The sequence below is a fragment of the Geospiza fortis genome, unplaced genomic scaffold (assembly GCF_000277835.1).
Source record: "Geospiza fortis unplaced genomic scaffold, GeoFor_1.0 scaffold1628, whole genome shotgun sequence".
In the NCBI taxonomy this organism is placed as follows: Eukaryota; Metazoa; Chordata; class Aves; order Passeriformes; family Thraupidae; genus Geospiza; species Geospiza fortis.
In genome coordinates, this window is record NW_005054558.1 from 297367 (window position 1) to 318269 (window position 20903).

The following is a 20903-nucleotide window of genomic DNA, read 5'->3' on the forward strand; positions in this document are numbered from 1 at the left end:
ATTTTTTCCCCCAACTGTTATTTCTGTCTGAAAAATAAATGTAATATTCTCAGCAAAACATTCTCTGGAGATCTCTTTTCTTACTTGACATACTGTCTCATCTGCTATAGCTTTTAATTCAGGTCATTGCTTTGCATACATTGCTATTTTAAAATAAGATCAAAGTAAAACACCATTATAATGGATATTTAGTCATCACTCAGAAACAGAAGAATTAATGATACAATTTTAAATATGTATCCTGATAACATGACTGATATTAAAAAAAAAAGCTGCGATCTGAATGTTGTCAATTTAGATTTTGCAAATTAGCTAAGTAGCTTGCATTTGTAGTATTTCACACCTTAAAGCCTTAATATGCATTGCTAAATATATTTCCTCACTGTTTGCTAATTAATGTTCTGTGGAAGTACAGCTGCTAATATTTTGTGGTTGATATGGCTCATTTTGAAGTGCTAACAGCTGCATCTGTAATAGTGTTACATTTCAGTTCATAAATTATGGACATACATTTTTACGCGTACTGTTTTGTGCAAGCATTTGAAAAATCTCTATTTGCTAACAAAATGCACCCAGTACTATTTAAACAAACCATGAAAATACCCCCCCGGATACCACCACTCTCTGAGATAATAGTGACTCAGTGAGTCTTTCATGTGTAAAGTTTTAAATGTTGCAGGAAATGAACATCTTTTTTCTGTAATATCACAAAGTGTCTTCAGGAGTAGCTCTTGGTAATTAGTAAAGACTGATATATTCTGATGGTAAAATAATTGAACTGGAACAATATTGTGTGACACTGCAGGGAAAAATATTTTTCTGAGGGGAATAAATCAATACTATCAGAATATATCTTGTGGAGAAGACCAAGAGCATAAAAAGTATTCATAAATGTGTTTTGTGAGAAAGTTTTTTTTTCATATATTCAAAGAAACATCAGCACAAGCAATCCAGGAGGGTCCTGGAGTGCGCTGATGAGAACTTCTCCCTGTGTAGATAGGACTTGGAGGAGAGGTGCTTTGCTGTACCTCATAAAGAAGGAGGAACTTGTTTGAGGTGTCAAAATTGAAGACAGACTTGACCATAGCAACAATTAGATGTTGGAGTTCAGCATTCTGAGGAGGAGGAGGAACAGGTCAGAAAGGAAGCTCACAACCCTGGGCTTTAGGAGAGCAGAATTTGGCCACTTCAGAGATTTGCTTGGAAAAGTCGCATGTGATAAGGTCCTGGAGGGAAGAGAATGTTCAAGTAACCAAGAAAGCTGGTTAATATTCTTGCAAGTTCAAGACCCATCCGAGTGAATAGGAACTTGGGCAAAGATGAATTAATAGGAGCTTGGCCTGCAGGAATCGATAAGGTCCAGGTCATACACAAAAACAAAGCATGCATACAGTGTGTGGGAGCAAGGACATGCAGTCTGGGAAGATTACAGGGACATTGTCTGATCATTCAGGATTAAGTTAGGAAAGCTGAAGTCGAGACAGAATCTGCCCAGGAATATCAAAGAAAACAAGATAAGCAACAAAAGGAAGACTAAGGACAATCTGGGCCCATTGCTGAATGAGACAGGGGGCCTATGAATGGCGCAGGACACAGAAGAGGCTGAGGTAATGAGTGCCTCCTTTGCACAGTCTTTACTAGCAAGGCCAGCCTACAGGAATCCCGAGTTCCACCAAATGGGGGAAAGTAAAGTGTACCTTTGGTGGAAGAAGATCAGGTCTTAAGAAAACAGGGGACGCATATGTCCATAGTCTGATTGATTTGCATCCACAAGTGCTGAGGAAGCTGGCTCCTGTCACTGCAGTGTCACTCTTGGTAATCTTTGGTCCGCCATTGTAACTGGGAGAAGGGACCAAAGACTGGAAAAAGGCAAATGTCACTCCTGTGTTCAACAAGGGCAAGCAGTAGGACCCATGGAATGCCTGGCTGGTCAGCTTCATATGGGAAAGTGATGGAACAGCTAATCTTAAAACAGTTTCCAGGTACATGAAAGACAAAAAAGTCCTATCGGGAATAGTGTGCTTGACTTCAACAAGGGGAAGACATGCTTGGCTAGCTTGATACATTTTTATCAAAAACTGGCAGACCGGGTAGATGTGGGAAAAGCTGTGTATATTGTCTACCTAGATTCCAGTAAAGTTGTTGATAGTGTTTTCTGTAAGATCCTCATAAAGAAGCTTGTTGATGTGTGGGTTGACTGAGCAGGCAGGAGAGGCTGATACACCAGAGGACTGTGCTGTCATGTAGAGGGACATTGACAGGCTGGAGAGGTGGCCTGACATATCTACATGAAACAATGAAGTTTGGAAATTACCATATCCAGGACTGGTGGAAGTTGTTCAGTCTGTTTTATCAGTGCAAGTTTAAGACATCCAAAGGTACAACTTGAAAGTATGCCTTAGGGAGGAAGCATTTCATAGGCAACTGGGAACTATCAGGTCAAGCTTAGGTATAAGGGGAGGGTCTTAGTTGTTTACTGTGCTGTGAAGAAGGTTAGAAATATTTTATCACAGATGATTTTAGTGAAACACAACCATTGAATGATTATATAAGTAGTTCCTTCTGGATAGCTGTTTCAATGTTTTCATGTGGAAAATCTATACAAATGAGGCACAGCTTGAAGTTATTAGTTGATATTTCCATATGGTTTTCCATACTGAATTCTACTAATGGCCATCCAACACATGTAGAGGCAGCAAACTGTCTGCCTCATATATAAAGTGGGTAAAACTTAAGACAACTTCTTCATTTACTTCATTCTTCAAGTTCTGCATTTACTCTGCTGTATGTTAAATTACTATATTTTTATAAATTTGTATATGCTTAATATTTCTTTTTTTTTCCCCTGCTCTACTAGATGCTTGTGACTACTCCAGAGAAATGGGATGTAGTGACAAGGAAAAGTGTTGGTGATGTAGCCCTCTCTCAGCTGGTAAAACTCTTGATTCTTGATGAAGTTCATCTACTGCATGAAGACAGAGGACCAGTACTCGAAAGTATAGTAGCACGTACTTTACGACAGGTAAGCGTGAAAAAAATCTTCAAAATAATGTTGTTTTGGTCAAGAATAAATAGATGTCACTGTAAAAGGTAACATGCTTAGACAATTAAATAGAAATGCTTAGGCAGTTTGCAATTTATTTTACAGCTGTTCTGTTTTAAAGCTGTGTGTGAAGAATGTGGACTTTTTTTTGTCTTCTACTTTTCTTTCTGTATTATATCAACTATCAGATTCCTAAGATGCATAATTTATTATAGTTCTGTTCCTTATAATTTATTTGTCTAATTTATTCTACTGTACAAGTAACAAGAAAATTAAACATTTTATAGCAAATAATAATCAGGCTAATGTTTTCACACAATCAGAATTGAAATTATTTTCTTGCCAGGAATGCTTATTTTCAATTAGCAGTTTTCCTAGTAGAATTTCTTTTTTTGTTTTAATTAAGAATAGTGTCTTAAATCTAGGTAAAACTTTCAGCACTGCTAGAAAAGTACGACATAATTTTTACTCTAGCATAAATGGTCCTTTTGTTTTTCCCTATGATTTAGTGATATTTTCTAAATACCAAGATTAGAAATGGAACAAAGGAGAAAAGGGATTTTTTTTCTTAAATCTTGTACAAAAGAAGAATTCAGAGTTAGGCAATAAATAAGTTTGGCCTCAATAGTGGGATGTGCTTCTACAAGCAAAGTAAAATATGGAATTTGGGGATGAATAAAAAGGAAGGATTTTGGAAAAATAAATAATGGGAAGAGGGAGGATTGAGTGCATTTTTATTTTTTTTTCATGAAGAGCAAAACTCTATCCATACAAGTAACCTGTAGCAAATTAAAATGAAACGGGTGTTTTTATGGCTCTATTTGTAGCGTATTAAATGTTTAAAGCATTTTAGCTTTCAGGATGCTGTTTTTCCTTGGTAAGGCTACACTAACCTTGTTAAGGCTTTTTGAATCATCTGATTCCAACTCTGCTAAGAACAGAATGGAATTAATGTCTGCTCTAATCTGGTACAGCAAGTGTAAAGTTCCTGTGTAAAGAACAATATAAGTAACAATTCTTTAGAAGAATCTAAGTTTAGAGTACCTCAAAGATGCTAAACTTGAGCTGTTTGATGTTGTATTTGCTTTCTTAAATGGTTTTGATAACCTTGTTTTTCCTTAGGTGTCGTTATAGTAAACCCTCTCAGGTTTTAGCCGTGACCATGATAATAATTTTCTTCACGTCAGATTGAAAGATTTATTCATTTCTTACTGTGAAATTTTGTGAGACTTATAAGATAGGCTTCAGCTGTCCAAATAGATGTCAAGAGCCATTTTATCCATCCTACATTACTCAGCTTGGCATTCCATTTCTGCTTTGTTTGGACACAAATCTCCCTTAGATCCTTCCCTTTTGTGTCTGTCAGGCCTGTGTAGGTAACTTAGGGAACATAAAATCTGAGGCAATTATGTTTTGGGTACTGAATGCTATCTTTAGTGCATTTATTGTAATATAGCAGTATCTTTCTTCAGCACTCATATAAAAAAATAGCTCTTTTAAAAAAGGATGTTTTAATCTCCTAGGATTTCAAGGTTTGTTTTACCTACCGAGTTGGAATTTAATTCATCTGGAGCTGAAGCTGCCCAGTTGTAACCCTTTCTTAAGGGAAACTGTTGAGAAATAAAGCAATATACAAGTTTTGAAACTGACCATCTCGCCACCTTATTTATTCCAGTTTGATAAGAGAGGCAGTAATGGAGACCCATATGTATCTTTACAAGTAGGTAGCTTAGGAGAGGGAAAGTTTACAGTATAAAGGTACACTGAAAAAACCCACAGTTAAAAAGAAAGCAAAATTACTTGTAGAATTTTTGGAACTGTGCTGTAGAAAATAATCGCTGACAAAAATATTTCAAATGGCAAGCTTCCCAGAGAGCCTGGGGACAAAGAAACAGGAGATGTTTTGTACAATTGTTTTGGTTTTTTAATATGAAAACAAATAATAAGAGGATTACTTTTTAAAATTACACTGAAATGTTATACTTCAGCATCTGAGCTTGCAGGCATAGTTCTATGAAGTTTGCAGTATACATCCACAGCTATAAAGTTACTGGAACTTTTATGCAGTCAATAAAGAAAGATAACATAATATATCTGATTTCAGAAGAATTTTCCTGGAGTTTAGTGAAAATACTGTTATATATGCTCAAAGTGTAAAAAAATCACACCTAATGTTTTAATATTACTTTGTGAGGAAAATAAATATATTGTTGCTATTCCTTGGTTTTGTTCCTTTCCTATAATTTCATTTTATGTATTTTGATAGAAATTCATAAATGCCCCTGGAGCATGAAAAAAAGCCAGGATATTTAGCCCATCCCTGGAGAATGTCCTTCTGTCTTCAGTGATTTCAATCTCCTCTCCAACCTTCCTGAAAGTAGTTATAGAACTTATTTTTCATTGATATCTATAGAAATATCATACTTGTTCAGTATTCATGCGTACAGGAAGTAAGAGTAATTGTTCACTTCTTGAAAAACAAAAAATACCCCAAGGACAATATTAATCTGAAATGTCCTTATGTCAATTACAGCACTGTTGTAATTGCTGAAATCAATTACCTGATTTGTATACTGGTTTCAGACATCCAAAATATTGACTATTTTCTCTTCATGTGTAGTAGAGGGACAAGTAATTCAAAAGAAAATCCATTGCAGAGCAGTAGTCACTAGATCAGAACTGGAGGCTGTGGTAACTGGGGTCTATTCTGGTAAATATCATTGACGTTTTCCCACTTTCTGTACTGTCACTTTTGGCTCCTGCAGGAGACAGTGCATTCAAACAGTGTAATTTTTGATCTGACCTGGAACAGTCATTTCTTTTATCACTTCTAGAACAGAACCATGATAAATTCCTTGAATACTACTTCAGCCTTTTCCATAAATCATTTATAGCAACTCTAATAATGCATGTACCTGTAGTTCCATCTGAATCATACTTCCCTAGCTTGTATATGAGACAATGTCATGATTGCTGTGCAGGTCAGGATGTACAGTGTAGTGCCTTTTACCTTTTGCAGGGTTTGTTATCCTGTCTTAGAGACAAAGCATCTCTCTTGTTTTGTTGGAGGTATGAGGGGTATTTTGATTAGATGGTGTAAAACAGAAAAAAAAGACAGTGGATTGGGGTTTTGTCTTTTTAAGAATTAGTATTCAACTAGATACTTGGGCCTACAACTGTGCCAGAAAAGAATGTTTTGAGATCCATATTGATACGAGGTAAAAATACAGCTATCCAAATGCATTCTTAAAGCAGGAATATCCTGATGCATTCGCAGGTCTGTCCTAATTTGTACCTCAAGATACTTGAATGATTGATGTAGTTTCCCCCAGATGAACACTGAGTCACACCACTTACTGTAAGACTTTAACACGCTCATTTTAACTTATGGCACTTTTTAGAATTGGGTTTTATTTAAACCTGGAAGGAGCATATATATTGGAATTGCTGACAGTTTTACTCATAGCAGAATGAAGGGCATATTTGTGCATGTTTGCACTTTTCAAATTTTAGAGAATGTTTTTGCAAGTGATTTAAATTGACTTTGCTAAACATTTTGGTGGGAAAATTGCTCTGAGCTCTGTTATATACTGTAGGTATAACATCAAACAACTTATTTGAATCCAATTTATAGCTTTGATGTTTAAAGTTTTAGTCCAGAGCATAATGCAGATGTAAAACTGAAATGCTTAAACTTTTTAATCAAACTTTCCACACTACTGTAATATACTAAGGTTATTAGCTTGAAAGAAAAAAAAAATTACAGTTTTTACAGGCCACTGAAGTATTTAGTTATAATTATTCAGAGATTTTGATTACTTCCTTGCTGCTTATGGATATTTTTTCACAAAAAAAGCATACTGAATACTACACTGGAGTTACACACAAGTTTTGATACCTGTTCTCAATATGTGAATGATAAATTAAATAAAAGAAAATCCATATTAAAAGCTTTCTCAGATTTTGGGATACCAAAGCTGCCATCTTAGACATACAAATATTGTTCTCAGCGCTGTCTCATTTTTCAAGTTAAAGTTTCAGTTGCTTTATGTCTTTGTATTAGATCAACAAATTTACTATAGATGGGCTAACACAGCAGTGCAAGGAATAGAGGAGATTCGTGGAATACCTTGATGAGAAAGGCCTCCTCCAGGCAATAAAGGACTCAACAAGCAGAGGTGCTGTGCTGTACCTTTTACTCATCAAGAAAGGAGGGGCTTGTTGGGGAAGTGAAGATCAAAGGCAGCTTTGACTGCAGTGGTCACAAGATGTTTGAGCTCTTCTTCCCCTGGAAATTCTCGTCTTTCCTTTCTGAGCTTTCTTTCCTCATGCTCCCCTATTTAAGGAGCTTTTCCTTTCAGTTGTAATGTAGTTTTCTTTGGTTTTTCTTTGCATTTTCAATATCTGTATCAATATTCAATATCAATATCTGTAGTGCCTTATTATTTCCTCTACCTATTTTTTCCTGTCCCTTTCGTTCACTCTTTTACCTCTTACTAGAGATCATTGGCAAACAGGTTCTCACCCAAAGCCAAATGTCTAATTGTTATCAAATTAGGAATTTTTATGTGCTCGGAATCCCATTCTTGGCTTTGATAATTTGATCAGTTTAAAAAAAAGTCAAGACTGATAGCTAATGACATAAAACCAGCTGCTTAGATCTGTCTGTCTTTTATGAAATGGTGGCCCACTGTAGTTCTTATAAGGGTCTTTTGGGGCGAGAATGACAGTGGCATTTCATTGCGTTCTTCAGTTCTCTCTTAAGTGACTTCTATTAGTCTTTTGTCTCTTTGATATTCAATATATAAACTAATCAAGTTACCTAGCATCTTTCATTAAAGGATAAACCAAACAAGGTTACTGAAGCCTCCTGCAATAATTTTTCCATTTCAAACTATAGTGTTGTGAGGCCTTTTTTCACTGGACTTTCCTATATTCACAATTGTATTTGTAACACATGTCAGCAGAACTGGATATAGATAAAACTTTTGTGTTAGTTTGGTTCTGGCAGATACAGAGGTAGAGGGATTCCCCTCAATTATGCATTTCTATCCCTTTTATACCTTTAAGAACTTCATGTACTTAATTTGTTCACGCATCTTCTTCAGAGCTTGCATTCAGGTACTTGTTTGTTAAATCCTCAGACAAACGTCTTAATAGCTGCTGCAGGATTAGCTCGTTGATATAAGAATGTTTCCTGAGAATGGTGTTTCATTTTGCAGTTATGGCCTGTTATAGAATGAGCTAAGTGAAAAGAAATTTAGTTTGAATGGGGCTATCAGCCTAGATTTATCTGTATGGCTGAGACTCACATCAGTTATATTAATTCTGCCAATCACCTGCCTTTCTTGTCACTAACACTTTCTTGTTTTGTACTGCATATCATCAATAAAATTATTGAATAGAGTTGGGCTTAAAAAGCAATTAGAGGAATCCCTTTTTAATGGCTATTTTTCAATTATAAGTTCTTTTAAAATCTGTCAGTTCATCAGCTTGTGATAAATTTAATACATGTTTTCTTGCTACTCTGTGATGCTATTTTTAGGCAGTATATTGTGCAGCCGTATGTCTAAGGAGTCTTACATGAGTCTATCTTGTTATCTTTTGTTGTGTAAAAAATTACTTTTTAAAAACTACTTTTTTGAAACAAAACCTAATCTCCATTGTTTGGAAAATTTTATGTGTCAGACATTTTGATTAATCTTCAGAAGCTTTTGCCTTACTGTGCATGGAAGGGATGTCAGGAAGTCATTCTGCATCTCATTTTTTGTTACAGATAGGTTACTGTTTTCCAATTTAGTGATACACCTGTGGAGTTTAAAATATAATAGTGATTGTCACACATTTTGTGGTCTTTCATATTATGGTAAATCAGTGAAATTAATTTGTAGAAAGGTTCAGAGATATTTTTTGTCTCTTAGTTTAGGAAACAAAACAGTAAGCAGAGCATGAAAAGGCATTTTGTCAGTCAGGAAAAGCTGACACCGTGCCAAGTATAAAAATCTCTTAATAGATATATGCAAAATGTCATTTCTTAAGACAAAGTAATGCACACCTAATATTTAGCGGGGGAGAATAATATGGCTTCTAATGGTGCTTTCTGTGTGGTTACATTTTTTCAGTACCTCTAGGTTTTAAAGTATATTCTAAATGGAGGACTGAGATCACAGTATTTTCAGAGTTCATTGGATGCAGAGTAAAACTAATAAAATTACTTAACTAGATGGTTGCCTAGTAACAAATGCATTCTGTGCAGAGTGAGTTGTAGATAACGTCCTATATAGAATCTTCAAAACTGTATTAGTAATTGCATTTTTACTATGTACTTAGGTTTTGCAATTTCACTGGTTTTTTCCATTTCTGTTCTTAAAACTAGACAACTGCACCTATGTGGACTTACTGACAATTTAACTCTTTCATTACTAGCAAAGGATAAACAAATAAACATTGATGAAACATTCTAACAAACTTCCTGCTTAGTTATTTTGAAGCATTATTTTTTTAAATGTTCTGAGCCCTACTCAATTCTTTTTCCATTTCTTTTTCTCCTTTGTTTTGGATCAAGAGCACAGATCCTGTGAGCCATTCTGTGGGTAGGATAGTATCCAACAAATTACTAATGTGAACCCCCATATGTATTACTTCATTATTACTACCACTGAACAGGGGACCTAATTTAAGGTTCATCTTCTTTTAGTGCACATCTGCACTAAAAGCTAAGACATGCTTGTGTCTGATTTTCTGAGTATCTTGTCTTTAGTGTACATCTGAAGGGCATAAAGATTGACTGCAGAGGGTGTGTTGAACTGATCCTGGGTCATCTGAATATCAGATTAATTTCTAACCAGCAGACAATTCTTCAAAGATTAAAATGTGTAAACTTGTCTGCTGCGCTTAATTCTGTGCTCAAGTTGAACAATCAGAGATACGATTTCCAGCTTGATTGTAATTCATTCTGTGAATGTGATATTTTAATACATAGAAATGGGAAGGCTGCCAAGATCACAAAGTTCAGGAAGAACTTTAGAAGTCAGATAAAAGAGTATCTCCATGCACACACTGTATGCTCTCAAGTGGCGGCTGTAATGTAACGATATGCAAATCTAAAAACCTATTAGAAGGAAATGATCCTGCTGTGATCAATTTACAATCCAGAGAGGCACTTCCCATACCTGATCCTTTATCATTTACAGCGTAAACTCAGAGGATGCTTGCGTGGAAATCTATATTGGGATGTCTATCTCCTCATTATTTTTTCTGCATACATGGAATTTCATGGTGTGGTAATTGTGTTCTGTGAATGCTGTCAATTCTCCACATGCCATCAAGAATGTTTCTGAATTAGATATACTAGTTAGATATGTCAATTAAATAGCAATGGCAATTTTATTTCTCACTTCCAGTGTAACATCAAACCAGTAAAACATAGTAAGGCTTTTAAAGAACCTGGTGTGCAAATACTGTGTCAGTTCAGGTTTACATGGAAAGCCTCCTAAGTTTCAAATGGTGCTTATTATTTTACTGGGATAATTAAACACATATAAAGAATGAAATGTTTAGAGGCTGAGTTTCAGTAGTGAAGAAAAGGCACTTAGCTGCCTACCACCAGCCACCAATATGCAATGTAAACAGAAAACTTTGTCATTCTAATTGTGTTATCAGTAATTTCTACTGCCATTTCAGGAAAAGGCTGTGGGTTCATGGTTTCTTGTATATGAAGGCATAATCTCTAGTTGGGACTTCTAGGATCAAATAATAAGTGATCCACTAGTTGAAAAATACTAATTTTTGAATTATCTGTATTTACAAAAGGCATCTGTACACTTTCGAGGTTTACTGTTCTTTAGAAGCATCTGAGAGTAAAAGATGTTAGTGCTTGCTCTTCAACAGGAAGTCAGAAGAGTAATCAAAGAATGTATACAGAGAACTCTCTTACAAAAATGTGCTAGAATTCTAAAAACTATTATGGAAAATCAAGTTTCTATAGTGCTTGGATAGGTGAATAATAGATACATAGTTGCAACTGAATTATAATCACAGATAAAACGCAAAAAATAAATCGTGTTATGGTTGCATATTCAGGTAATCTTGGTTTTTTGTTTTTTAAGTTTAGCAAAGTTTTAGTCGCTGCTGTTTTCATATTGCCATGTATAATTAAAAGAATAAAAGCCCTTGTTCTCTATCAGCATGCAATGATGTGCATAAACTAAACACATAGGTTTGAATTTGATCTGGACATAAAATAATTTGAAGGTTTGTTATGACACATTTTTTATTGTAATGTAAGTGTCCCTCTTTTTGTATCTTGTATCTTATTTTATGTATGTATACAAATTATATATATTTTTGGTGAGCAAATACAAAAGTAGATGGTAAAAAAATAAAGGTTTTTTTTGTTTTCATGGCCTTGAAAGAACTTAAGGAAATTGGTGGAATGATTTCGAGTCTTATTAAGATGATTAGAGGGATGGAGTACCTTCCCCTTGGGAAAAGACTGTGAGAACTGGGAGTGTTCAGCCTCAATAAACAAAGGGTCATTTTACTACTTTTCAGTACCTGAAGGGCACTTAAAAGAAAGGTGAAGAGGAACTTTTTATAAGGGCATGTAGTGATAAGACAAGGGGGAATGGCTTTTAACTAAGAGTAGGGTTTTTTTGGATATTAGGAAGATGTTCTTGACTGTGAAGGTGGTGAGGCATTGGAATAAGTTTCCCAGAGATGTGAATGTCCTATCTCTTGAAGTACTGGGACTCTGAACAACCTGGTCTAGTGGAAGGGGTTTAAAAAATGTGCTCTAAATATATTAGTTATCTTAATTACTTGCTTGTGTTAACTGTCAGCTTCAGTTGTCACGTGGAGTGTTAATTTGGGGTTTTCAGTAGGATCCTTAGCTCCAGGGTCACCTGCCAGGTTAGTGACATTAAATGGCTTCTTTGTTTTATTAAGATTTTTAAAGTGGCAACTCTCAGTAAATTGTAACTGTTCTCTATGTACTGTTTTTATTTTACAAGAAATCTTCGAAAAAACATCTTACATTTAATTGCTGTAAAAATATATATGTCCATGGTTATTAAGCAATGCTCTCGTTAATTGTTTAAATACTTGAAATGCTTTCTTGCCTTCAGATGGAAGCAAGCATACTTTCAAACTAGTGCTTTCAGGCTCTTAGAAGATTTGAAAAAAAATATTGTTACTGAATTTAGCAAAATCAAGTAATGTTTTCCAGATGGGAGCTCAGTTACACTTTAAGATTGCTGTACTTATTAGGCAATTGTGAACAATCTACAGGGTACATATATCAGCAAGTGGTAATTGTGCTTACAGATCCGAGCTCAAAAATAGAGAAATAGAATGTATAAGCACTGAGTAAATGGAGAGGTTTGCACCACCAATGCCCAGGTGTTGACTGCGGTGGGGGGGGGCTGCAGTGTGGCTGTGGGGAGGGATGGCTCTGACTCAACAAGCCAGATGTGGCCACTTACAAAGGCTCTGACCAGCCAGAGGTGGTGGCACCTGTGGTAAAGCATGGCTAAGAAAGGGTAAAAACAGTGTGCAGCCGTTGGGAGGGGAAAAAAAACCATGAGAAACAGCCCTGCAGACACTAAGGTCAGTGCAGAAGGATGTGGTACTCCATGGGACCATGCCAAAACCAGGAAAACCCAAATAGACGAAAGAGCAAAAACTCACCCTGCACACCACCCCCCACACACCTCTCAAAAAAACCCCAAACACCTCAAAACTGTGTGCTTGATGATGACTGTAGCCCTTAGGTCATCATAATCCAGCCAAAAAAAGTTGTGTAAGAAGTGAGAAAACTTCCTTGCGCTCTTGAACACTGCTTTTGTTCCCTGTAGATGGAAGACTTCAGAAAATGAAATCTCATTTGTCCTAGTTTGCATTTACATATCATATTTTATTGTACATGGAGGTTTCCTTTGGAAAACTGCTCTTGTGCAAGTGCAAAATGGGTCTGCAGCTTTTCTGTGTCATTAATTTGTTTGCAGCCACTGTTTTAGTGTCCAGAATTTTGCCATAAAACATGTATGTTCTATGGCAAAATTCAGGCAATGTAGTGGTTTACGTGGTCTGCTCATTGTCTGTGGTATTTGGGTCATGGTTCATTTTGAGATTTAGTTTAATATTTTGGTGTGCTTCCTATTCTTCAGGTCTGGGTTATGATGTGGTATTATTTTGTCTTCCTTGAGAATGCTCTCCATTTACTTTTTAATCATCTATTTTGAAAACTTTTAATTTAGCTGTTTTAATTGCATTCCTTTCACTTGAACTCAAAACAGGTGGATAAATAAAAATCTAAGCCTCATATTTTTTGAATAGGACTTAGCCAGGTGGAATTTACCAGCCTTACTCATCTTGAGATATCCGCCCATTTGAGACTAGTTAACAACGTTATATATGGCTTCAGTTACAGTCTAAAAAGGCTTTATAATAAAATTACTGTGAACTCTGGTTTTAAATAATTATGCTAGTTGTGAGCCAGCCTACGCAGCTCCTAATGTTCCAGAAGGAAATGGGAAAATTTTTGTGTACTTTGTTCATTCAGGTCTTCTGTGTGCTTTCATTCGTTTTGAAAATTACCTGAAAATACATATAATATGCAGGCTCTTGTATGGAACAGAACATTTAGTTGTAAAGCACCATTTCTGTCCCTTATTAAATGGGAAGGCATGTAAACCAAACATTTGAGGAATTAAAGATTTTAAAAAAGAAGAAATTAGAATAAAATGCCAGTTACAGAGAACTGGAATACATTGTCTAAGAGAGTAGTGGAAGCAAAAACCTAAGATGGAGGAGTAGCACAAATTAAATTCCTTTTTCTTTGCAGAACAGTGGTCTGACGTGGAGTAAGGAAGAAAAGACACCAAATCATGTGTCACAGTTTTGCTTATGAATTGGACTTCTTTATAAAGCCAGTTTTCTGCTATTGTTCCTTTATGTCATTTAATGACTAGCTCACCTTTTGGAGGGCAAAAGTACAATAACATAGAAAGATGAATAAGCAAGATTTGATGGAATTGCAGAATGCACTGGTTTCTTCAATACAGGATAATCACCAACTCACATGTATTGTTCACCTTTTGTAGAAAGTGTTATCTGTTTCTTTCACATTAATGTTTTATAAGGGATGTTTTAAAACTCTCTGTTTGATTCCTTGGCTTACAACACTTGGAAAATTTACCGTTTTTCTGATTTTTTTAATAGGTTGAATCTACACAAAGCATGATTAGGATTTTGGGCCTTTCAGCTACATTACCCAATTATCTTGATGTTGCTACATTTCTACACGTCAATCCCTACATTGGATTATTCTACTTTGATGGCCGTTTCCGACCTGTACCTCTGGGACAAACCTTTATAGGGATCAAGACAACCAATAAGGTAAGGAATTGTGAATGCCTAAGAAAGGGTTGCTGTTTGTGGTCTCTTTTTGATCATGCTTTATGTATGTAGGTGCATGGGGTACTTGTTTATTATACTACAGGTGTTTTTTGAAGCATATTTTCTTTGGTATAAAGATATACATAATTGAGAGGTGCTTTAAGAATCTTCTTTCTTCAGCTTACCATACTTGCAAGCAGGCCTTGTTGCAGTTGTATACAAAGTTATTTAACTTTGCATTGCCTCTTCTTCACTATTGAATTTTGCTTGGTGAAGAAGAAATCATCACCTTCAACTGCAGAGTCACATTAGCAGCTGATTATGCTGCCTCTTTCATTTCAGGTTTCCGTGTGGTGCATTTTGTTTGGCTGTAAGGATGCATGAGGAATGCTATAAGAAAAATACTAAATTTTTTTAATCAGAATATATATATATATATAGATATATATATATACACATATATACATATATATATATATATAAATACATATATAGATATATATACATGCATTTTACTGATGAAAACCTTAGCATGCTAAGCCATTAATTATCATATGTACATATTGATAGAAACTGTATTTAAAAGTAATCCCTAAATAAGCTTCTTTACTCTTTGTACTATTACTCATTTTGGGAAGCATTAAGACAAATAGTCAGGTATAATATTCTTATTAAAAATCATTAGACCAGTGACACTTGACATGTAAATTATAGTTCTTTAAATACAGGACTTTATACAAACACTTTACATAGATTTCCCATGCATCTCATTATCTTATAATTAAAGTATATGTAGTTAAACTTTTCAAAAAATATTGTTCACATGTGATTAAATTAATAGAAATCAAGACATTTTCAATCAAAAGTTAATTTCGTGGCTTAATCAATCATAGCATTTTATTTAATTTTTGTAAAAATGGACATTGCCTTTATTACTAGGTTATTTCAGTAGTCATTCCGTCTGCAGTGCAGGAGAGGAACTTATTTTACCACTGTCGGGATATGTTTCAAATCTATATGCATAAGACTAGTTTACCATATGGTGCTTACCATTATTTGCATATTGTAATCTTCATTAATTGCTTTTAACACCTTCACTCTTACTTGCTGTTACTTTCAATTCATCTTTCACTTCTACTTGATTCTAATATTTAGTTTCTCTATATTTATCTTCTCTATATAGTAAGAGAAGAGAAAATACTCGCTTTCTTCCAACTCACTTTAGAATGCATTTAGGATTCAAAAAATCAAAGATATAAATAAATCTCCTAAAATTTGAAATTATTTCAAAACCAGTAATTTTCCAAAGAAGCATAAGGAGATGAGGAAGTATTAGGAGGTAATAGTTATTCTGAAATGTAAATACCTGGCAGACTGTTTTGATAATACCACAGCCAGGAGATCTTTTCTTTTTCAGAAGATTGTCATTACAATTTCACAGAGCAAAATATATTTTACAATCAAGATAATGCACTTTACAGCAAGCAGAACGTAGAAGTATTAAGCCTCTTTGGAAAAGGATTGTATTCAGGATAATATTAATACTAAAGCTGCCTAATTACTGCCAATATCAACATCCTTGTGGTCTTCATGAGAGGAGGAAAGCAATGTAAGGAAGTCCAGGATCAAAAGCTGTTATTGCAGACCATCAGCAAGTGCAGTCAGTGCTGTGTCTATAGGTACTAATGAGTTGCAAGGAGGTAGAAGACTCACTTTTACTTACTTTAGGTAAAGGCTTTGCCACAGTTTGCTGACATCCTGCATCCAAAAAAAAAAATCCCCCAAAATTTGGAGCTGATTAGCAATTTACAGAGCCACGTGCAAACTGTAGGCAAGCTTTCAAAGGCAAGGACAGCATGATGTATTTATTATGCATAGAAGTTATCCAGAAAAGCTCTTAAAACTCTCTATGTTGAAATTCTTGGAGCATATGGCGCCAAGACTAAAGTTTGAATTCTTCAGTCAAGGTCTGTTAATGTCAGATATTTTTCTTTAATATCAGTCTTCTTTCTTTAGGCATGTTTATGTTTTTGTCTTTAGGTATAAATGCAAAAATATGTAAAGTTAATTTTATGGTATGTGTATGTATGTATATATGTTCATGTGTCTTCATGCACTGCTCTTGTCAGTTTCTCCTTAATGATTTTCACTTGCTGTTACTTGAAAAAACATATTTGGTAAAATGCTGACTTCTCAATTTAAGAATAATTAGACTGAGTACTTGTCTTTAGCACATGTGCCCATATTTTCTCATCTTTTTATTACTATATTTGTACAGTTTGGAAGACAAATGTTCTCTTACCTATAAAGCTGTTTTAAAGCTTTGTTTTTGAAGTTTCATCTATTCTAATATTAAGTCCAAGTATTAAATTTCCATTTTGAAGTATGTACCTGCTTTGCTTTTGTAGAACATTTCTTTGTGCCAGAACAATTTGGTTGTAAGACACAAATGCAGAAATGAAGAATGGAATTATTGCTATGATATTGGACCTTATTTATTTATTTTGATTTGTCACAATGTTAATACTGAGGTGCATCCAAGTAGATATATGCTATTTGATTGTAATGCATTAAAGGAATAGAAAAAAAATCTTTAGAGTAGGTTGAAGAATACTCTTCATTTTGACTGGAATCTTTCTTAAACATTTTATTTATCTATAATTGGAAACTCTTTACATGGTACTCACAATGTTCTCTGTGCATGACCCAACTATGAAGAAATCTCATATGGCAAAAAAACTATCAGTAATTTCCTGGAGATAAAAACATACATATGTATGCAATGTAAAAACTACTTTTATATGCCCAATAAAAACCCTTAATTCTAGATAAGGTATATTAAATTGATATTTCCTCAAAATCTTGTAGAAGTAAGATTGCTTAATATGAAACAGATAAATTAAAGGACTGGGTTGCTTCTCTTTGGTCATGAAAAAACACCAGCAAAGTCACATTATAAATTTTGTATTAACTGCCCTTACTCATACTTTATCTATGTATTTTCATGTTTTATTTCTGAGTTTAAAAGCAAAATGCTGTTGTTGGAATGGGAATTGATATACTGTAAATTTAATTACATAATCAAATTTATCTTTCATGGATCACTCTAAATTGCTTGATACATAGTAGATAATCCATAAAGATAGAAATTATTTTAATATGGATGTGATGTTTCTTTTTCAGGTGCAGCAGCTGAATCATATGGATGAAGTATGTTATGAAAGTGTGCTGAAGCAAATAATGGCTGGACACCAGGTATCTATTTTTTAGTTTACTTTCCATTCAGAACATACATAAAAAAGTTAAATCATCACAGTGATGTATTGAGAATTATTCTTTTTTAATATGTCACTTCAGAGGTAGTCTCTAGCCCTACAAACACTTCATAGAAACAGCATGCAAGAAAATGTAAGCTGACTAAATAGTGTTAGCTTCTAACAGGGGTCAAAATTCCCAGTTCTTTATATATCTATAAAGTTATTAATGTGTATTTATGTCTCTTTTTTTAAAATTACAAGGCAAATTAGGTCAGTACTTTAGAGACCTTACAACAGGTACACTTAAAGATTAAAAAAATCAAAAATGAAGCACTTAATAATTTTTCTTAGCCTTTCCTATATCTTTCAAATTCTTATCTTTTGTGTTAGAGATGGGAGATGAGAATTACTCAGTGTTCAAGACATGGTGTGTAAGGGCTCAGCATAAGTCATTTGAAATATCCTGGGGTTTGTGTTTTGTTTTCTTTTTAAAGGAAGTAATCCTTCATTTTGCTTTACAATAGAGGTTTCTGCAGTCAATTTTCAAGTCTGACACTCCCCTCAACTAAGAATATGGGCCTAACTCATTTGCCTGAATAGTGTCTCATTCTGTAATGATTGTGGTCCTGAATTACTCCCACACAATGTCTCATTTTTGTTAGAACTTAGCACATAAAGCAGGTATGGCACCTCTTCAAAGCAAGAACAAATGCTAGTGCTCTATGATGCTTGAAGGGGCTTTTCAGTAAATAACATTTATATAAAAATTCCTGTACAGTTGCAGTAAGAATGCATATTTTTTGCTTTTCACAAAAAAATTCCTTGTGTTTTTTGAAAGATGAATATTTAGTTTATGACTTGGGAAGGGAAAAAATACTTCAGCAACAGCCTCCTAGTCCTCCTGCCCCACTGCCTTGCTTTAACTCCATTCTTGCACTTATCTTCTCTTGTTGATATCAGTTATTGTTGTTACATTCAGAAAACTTTCATGAAGATTACTTATGGAAATATTGTTATTTTCCTGAGTGAAGACTGTTAATTAAATTTTTTAGCAGCACCAAGGGAACTTTTGTTCGGGTTCTCCTCATTGTCGATTATGCAAATACATTGCCAAATTCCTAACTCTGAAGTGTATTTATTTTCTTATCTTTCATTTCTTGTTTTGATTTTGTTTATTTTCACTTGCTGAAGTGCAAGTGGCAGAGTCTTTAAATCAGTAGTATCTAAGTAATGTATCTTTGATTCCCAGCAGGGAGTCTGTAGGCTGTTTTGGCATATTTACTGCACCTTTCTTCCCCTCTCTTTTCTTCACACTGAGGAAAAAAGTGACTGCAAACATATATGATATTATTTGAAAATATTCAAATACAGTAAGTTGTTCAATTCTAGTAGGAGATGGTTTTGTAGCTTTTCTTGAGAATAGTTTTGTTTCTTGCGCTAGCAGCTGAATGCATGAGTGTTTTGTTTTAAGGCATGAGCTGCAGTTTTAAGAGGTGAAGAGAACTGTAGTCTACTTAATATTACAGTTTCAGCGAACTGTTGCTGATCACAGTTTCTGAAAATTGTATTTCAAACCAACAGCCATATAAGTGTAATTTTGGACAAAGCAGAAGTGTGGTTTCTCTTGCTATGTAAATGCTGGTTTGATTTCAGAACACTTTGGTTAATTTGATTGATATGGCTGTAAATTTTCTTTGTTTCAAAGTGTTCATTCTGCTGTGTTGCAGAACTCTCATTTAGAACATCTAAATAGCAACCAGTTACACTGGACTTTTCTTGGGACTCTTTAATTCTTATTGGTCTTGATATTTATTAAACAAAATGTCAGAACCTGACATTAATTATATACAAGTGCCAGTATACAGGCTTTGACCATGCAGAATCAAGCACATCAGCTCATTGTCTAATTATAATATGTAGTACTGTACCACATGAAAAATTCAAGTATTCCATTTAATGAGTCTGCTATGACAAATGATCTATCTAATCATTAGACCAACTGCAGATGTTTAAAAAGTGGAAACAAAAAAAAAAGGTCATGTAGATATCTTTACACTGAGATGCCTACCCCATAGCGGAAGATGAATATTGTGAGCAAATATGATTAATACTACACTAGAAAGGTTTTCTTCAGTGTCTTTTCACAGTTTTGAGAATGCCCTTTGATTTTCTAGCTTTCCAGAAACCCATCACCTTGTGTCCACCTTCACCATAGTCTGTTATCATCATGCTCTGTTACCTTTCTTAGCTTATGTTATCTGAAAAACTTGTGTTTATTAACATTACATATGTGCAAACTTCATATGCTCTTTAACAAAACTGTGGTTGCTTCTAAATACATTTCTTAAAAAGATGTTTTCACCTCTTCCCCCCAAATACTTAAGAAAAAATTTCCATAAGTGTTGTGTATCTGTATGACATTCAGGACATGGTTGAGATTTTATACCTATTCAGGCAATAATGTATGACAGACACAGATCTCATTAGCAATGCTCCAGAGAGCCTAAAACTTTCCCTCACTAAAGTTGCTTGAGTTAATGTAGATCTTCCTGTGGCCATCAAGTTTTCACAATGTTGTCTCTTTTAAGATTCTTGACCAGAGTCTTTGGAATGTCTTAATGAATTAAATTCAGCATTGTTTATCTATTGTTCTGTTCATTCTCAAAGAATGCTATCATAGCAGAACTAAATAATTTACTCTTATGGAATTCATGCTGATGTGTCACTGTCATATTGTAGGTTGCAGTGTGATGTTTGGCTAGAGTTACCTGTCCATGTGTTTTTATTAGATGGACATGTATTTTCATTTTTTAAGGCTAAGGTTGGTAGGAGTAGTTGCATTCTATAGGCATGTGTTTTGACAGATGGAGAGAAGCTTTTTATGTTAATTTTTCAACATTCATCCTCTGCAAGACTTCCAGCTCTTCCTGGCTACTGGGAAATTAAGAATTGGTGATTCAGTCTTTAATTTTGATCCATCTGCTCAAACTAATGAGATATCTCATTTGTAGGCTTCACTTTGAATTACCAAATGCAACTGAAACAATAACATTTGTCTTACAGCACAATTCTCTTCTTGTTTAACTTGAGGAAGTTTGATAAATGGCTTGCCCTACAGACTTTTCTGGGGTTTTTGTTACAGAAACTTCCTGTTGTGACTAAAAAAGATCAGAAAATGTCCCAAAGGTTTCCAAGTACTTTTCAAA

The 20903-nt window shown here is 34.6% G+C and overlaps 1 protein-coding gene across 1 annotated transcript in view; it reads left to right on the plus strand.

Moving 5' to 3' along the window:
* Positions 1–20903, plus strand: part of ASCC3 (activating signal cointegrator 1 complex subunit 3) — a 236942-nt gene that overhangs the window by 76203 nt on the left and 139836 nt on the right. The window contains 3 exon segments of the mRNA XM_031064101.1: positions 2858–3022; positions 14264–14440; positions 17624–17695. Of these exon segments, the coding sequence (XP_030919961.1) occupies positions 2858–3022; positions 14264–14440; positions 17624–17695 (414 nt within the window).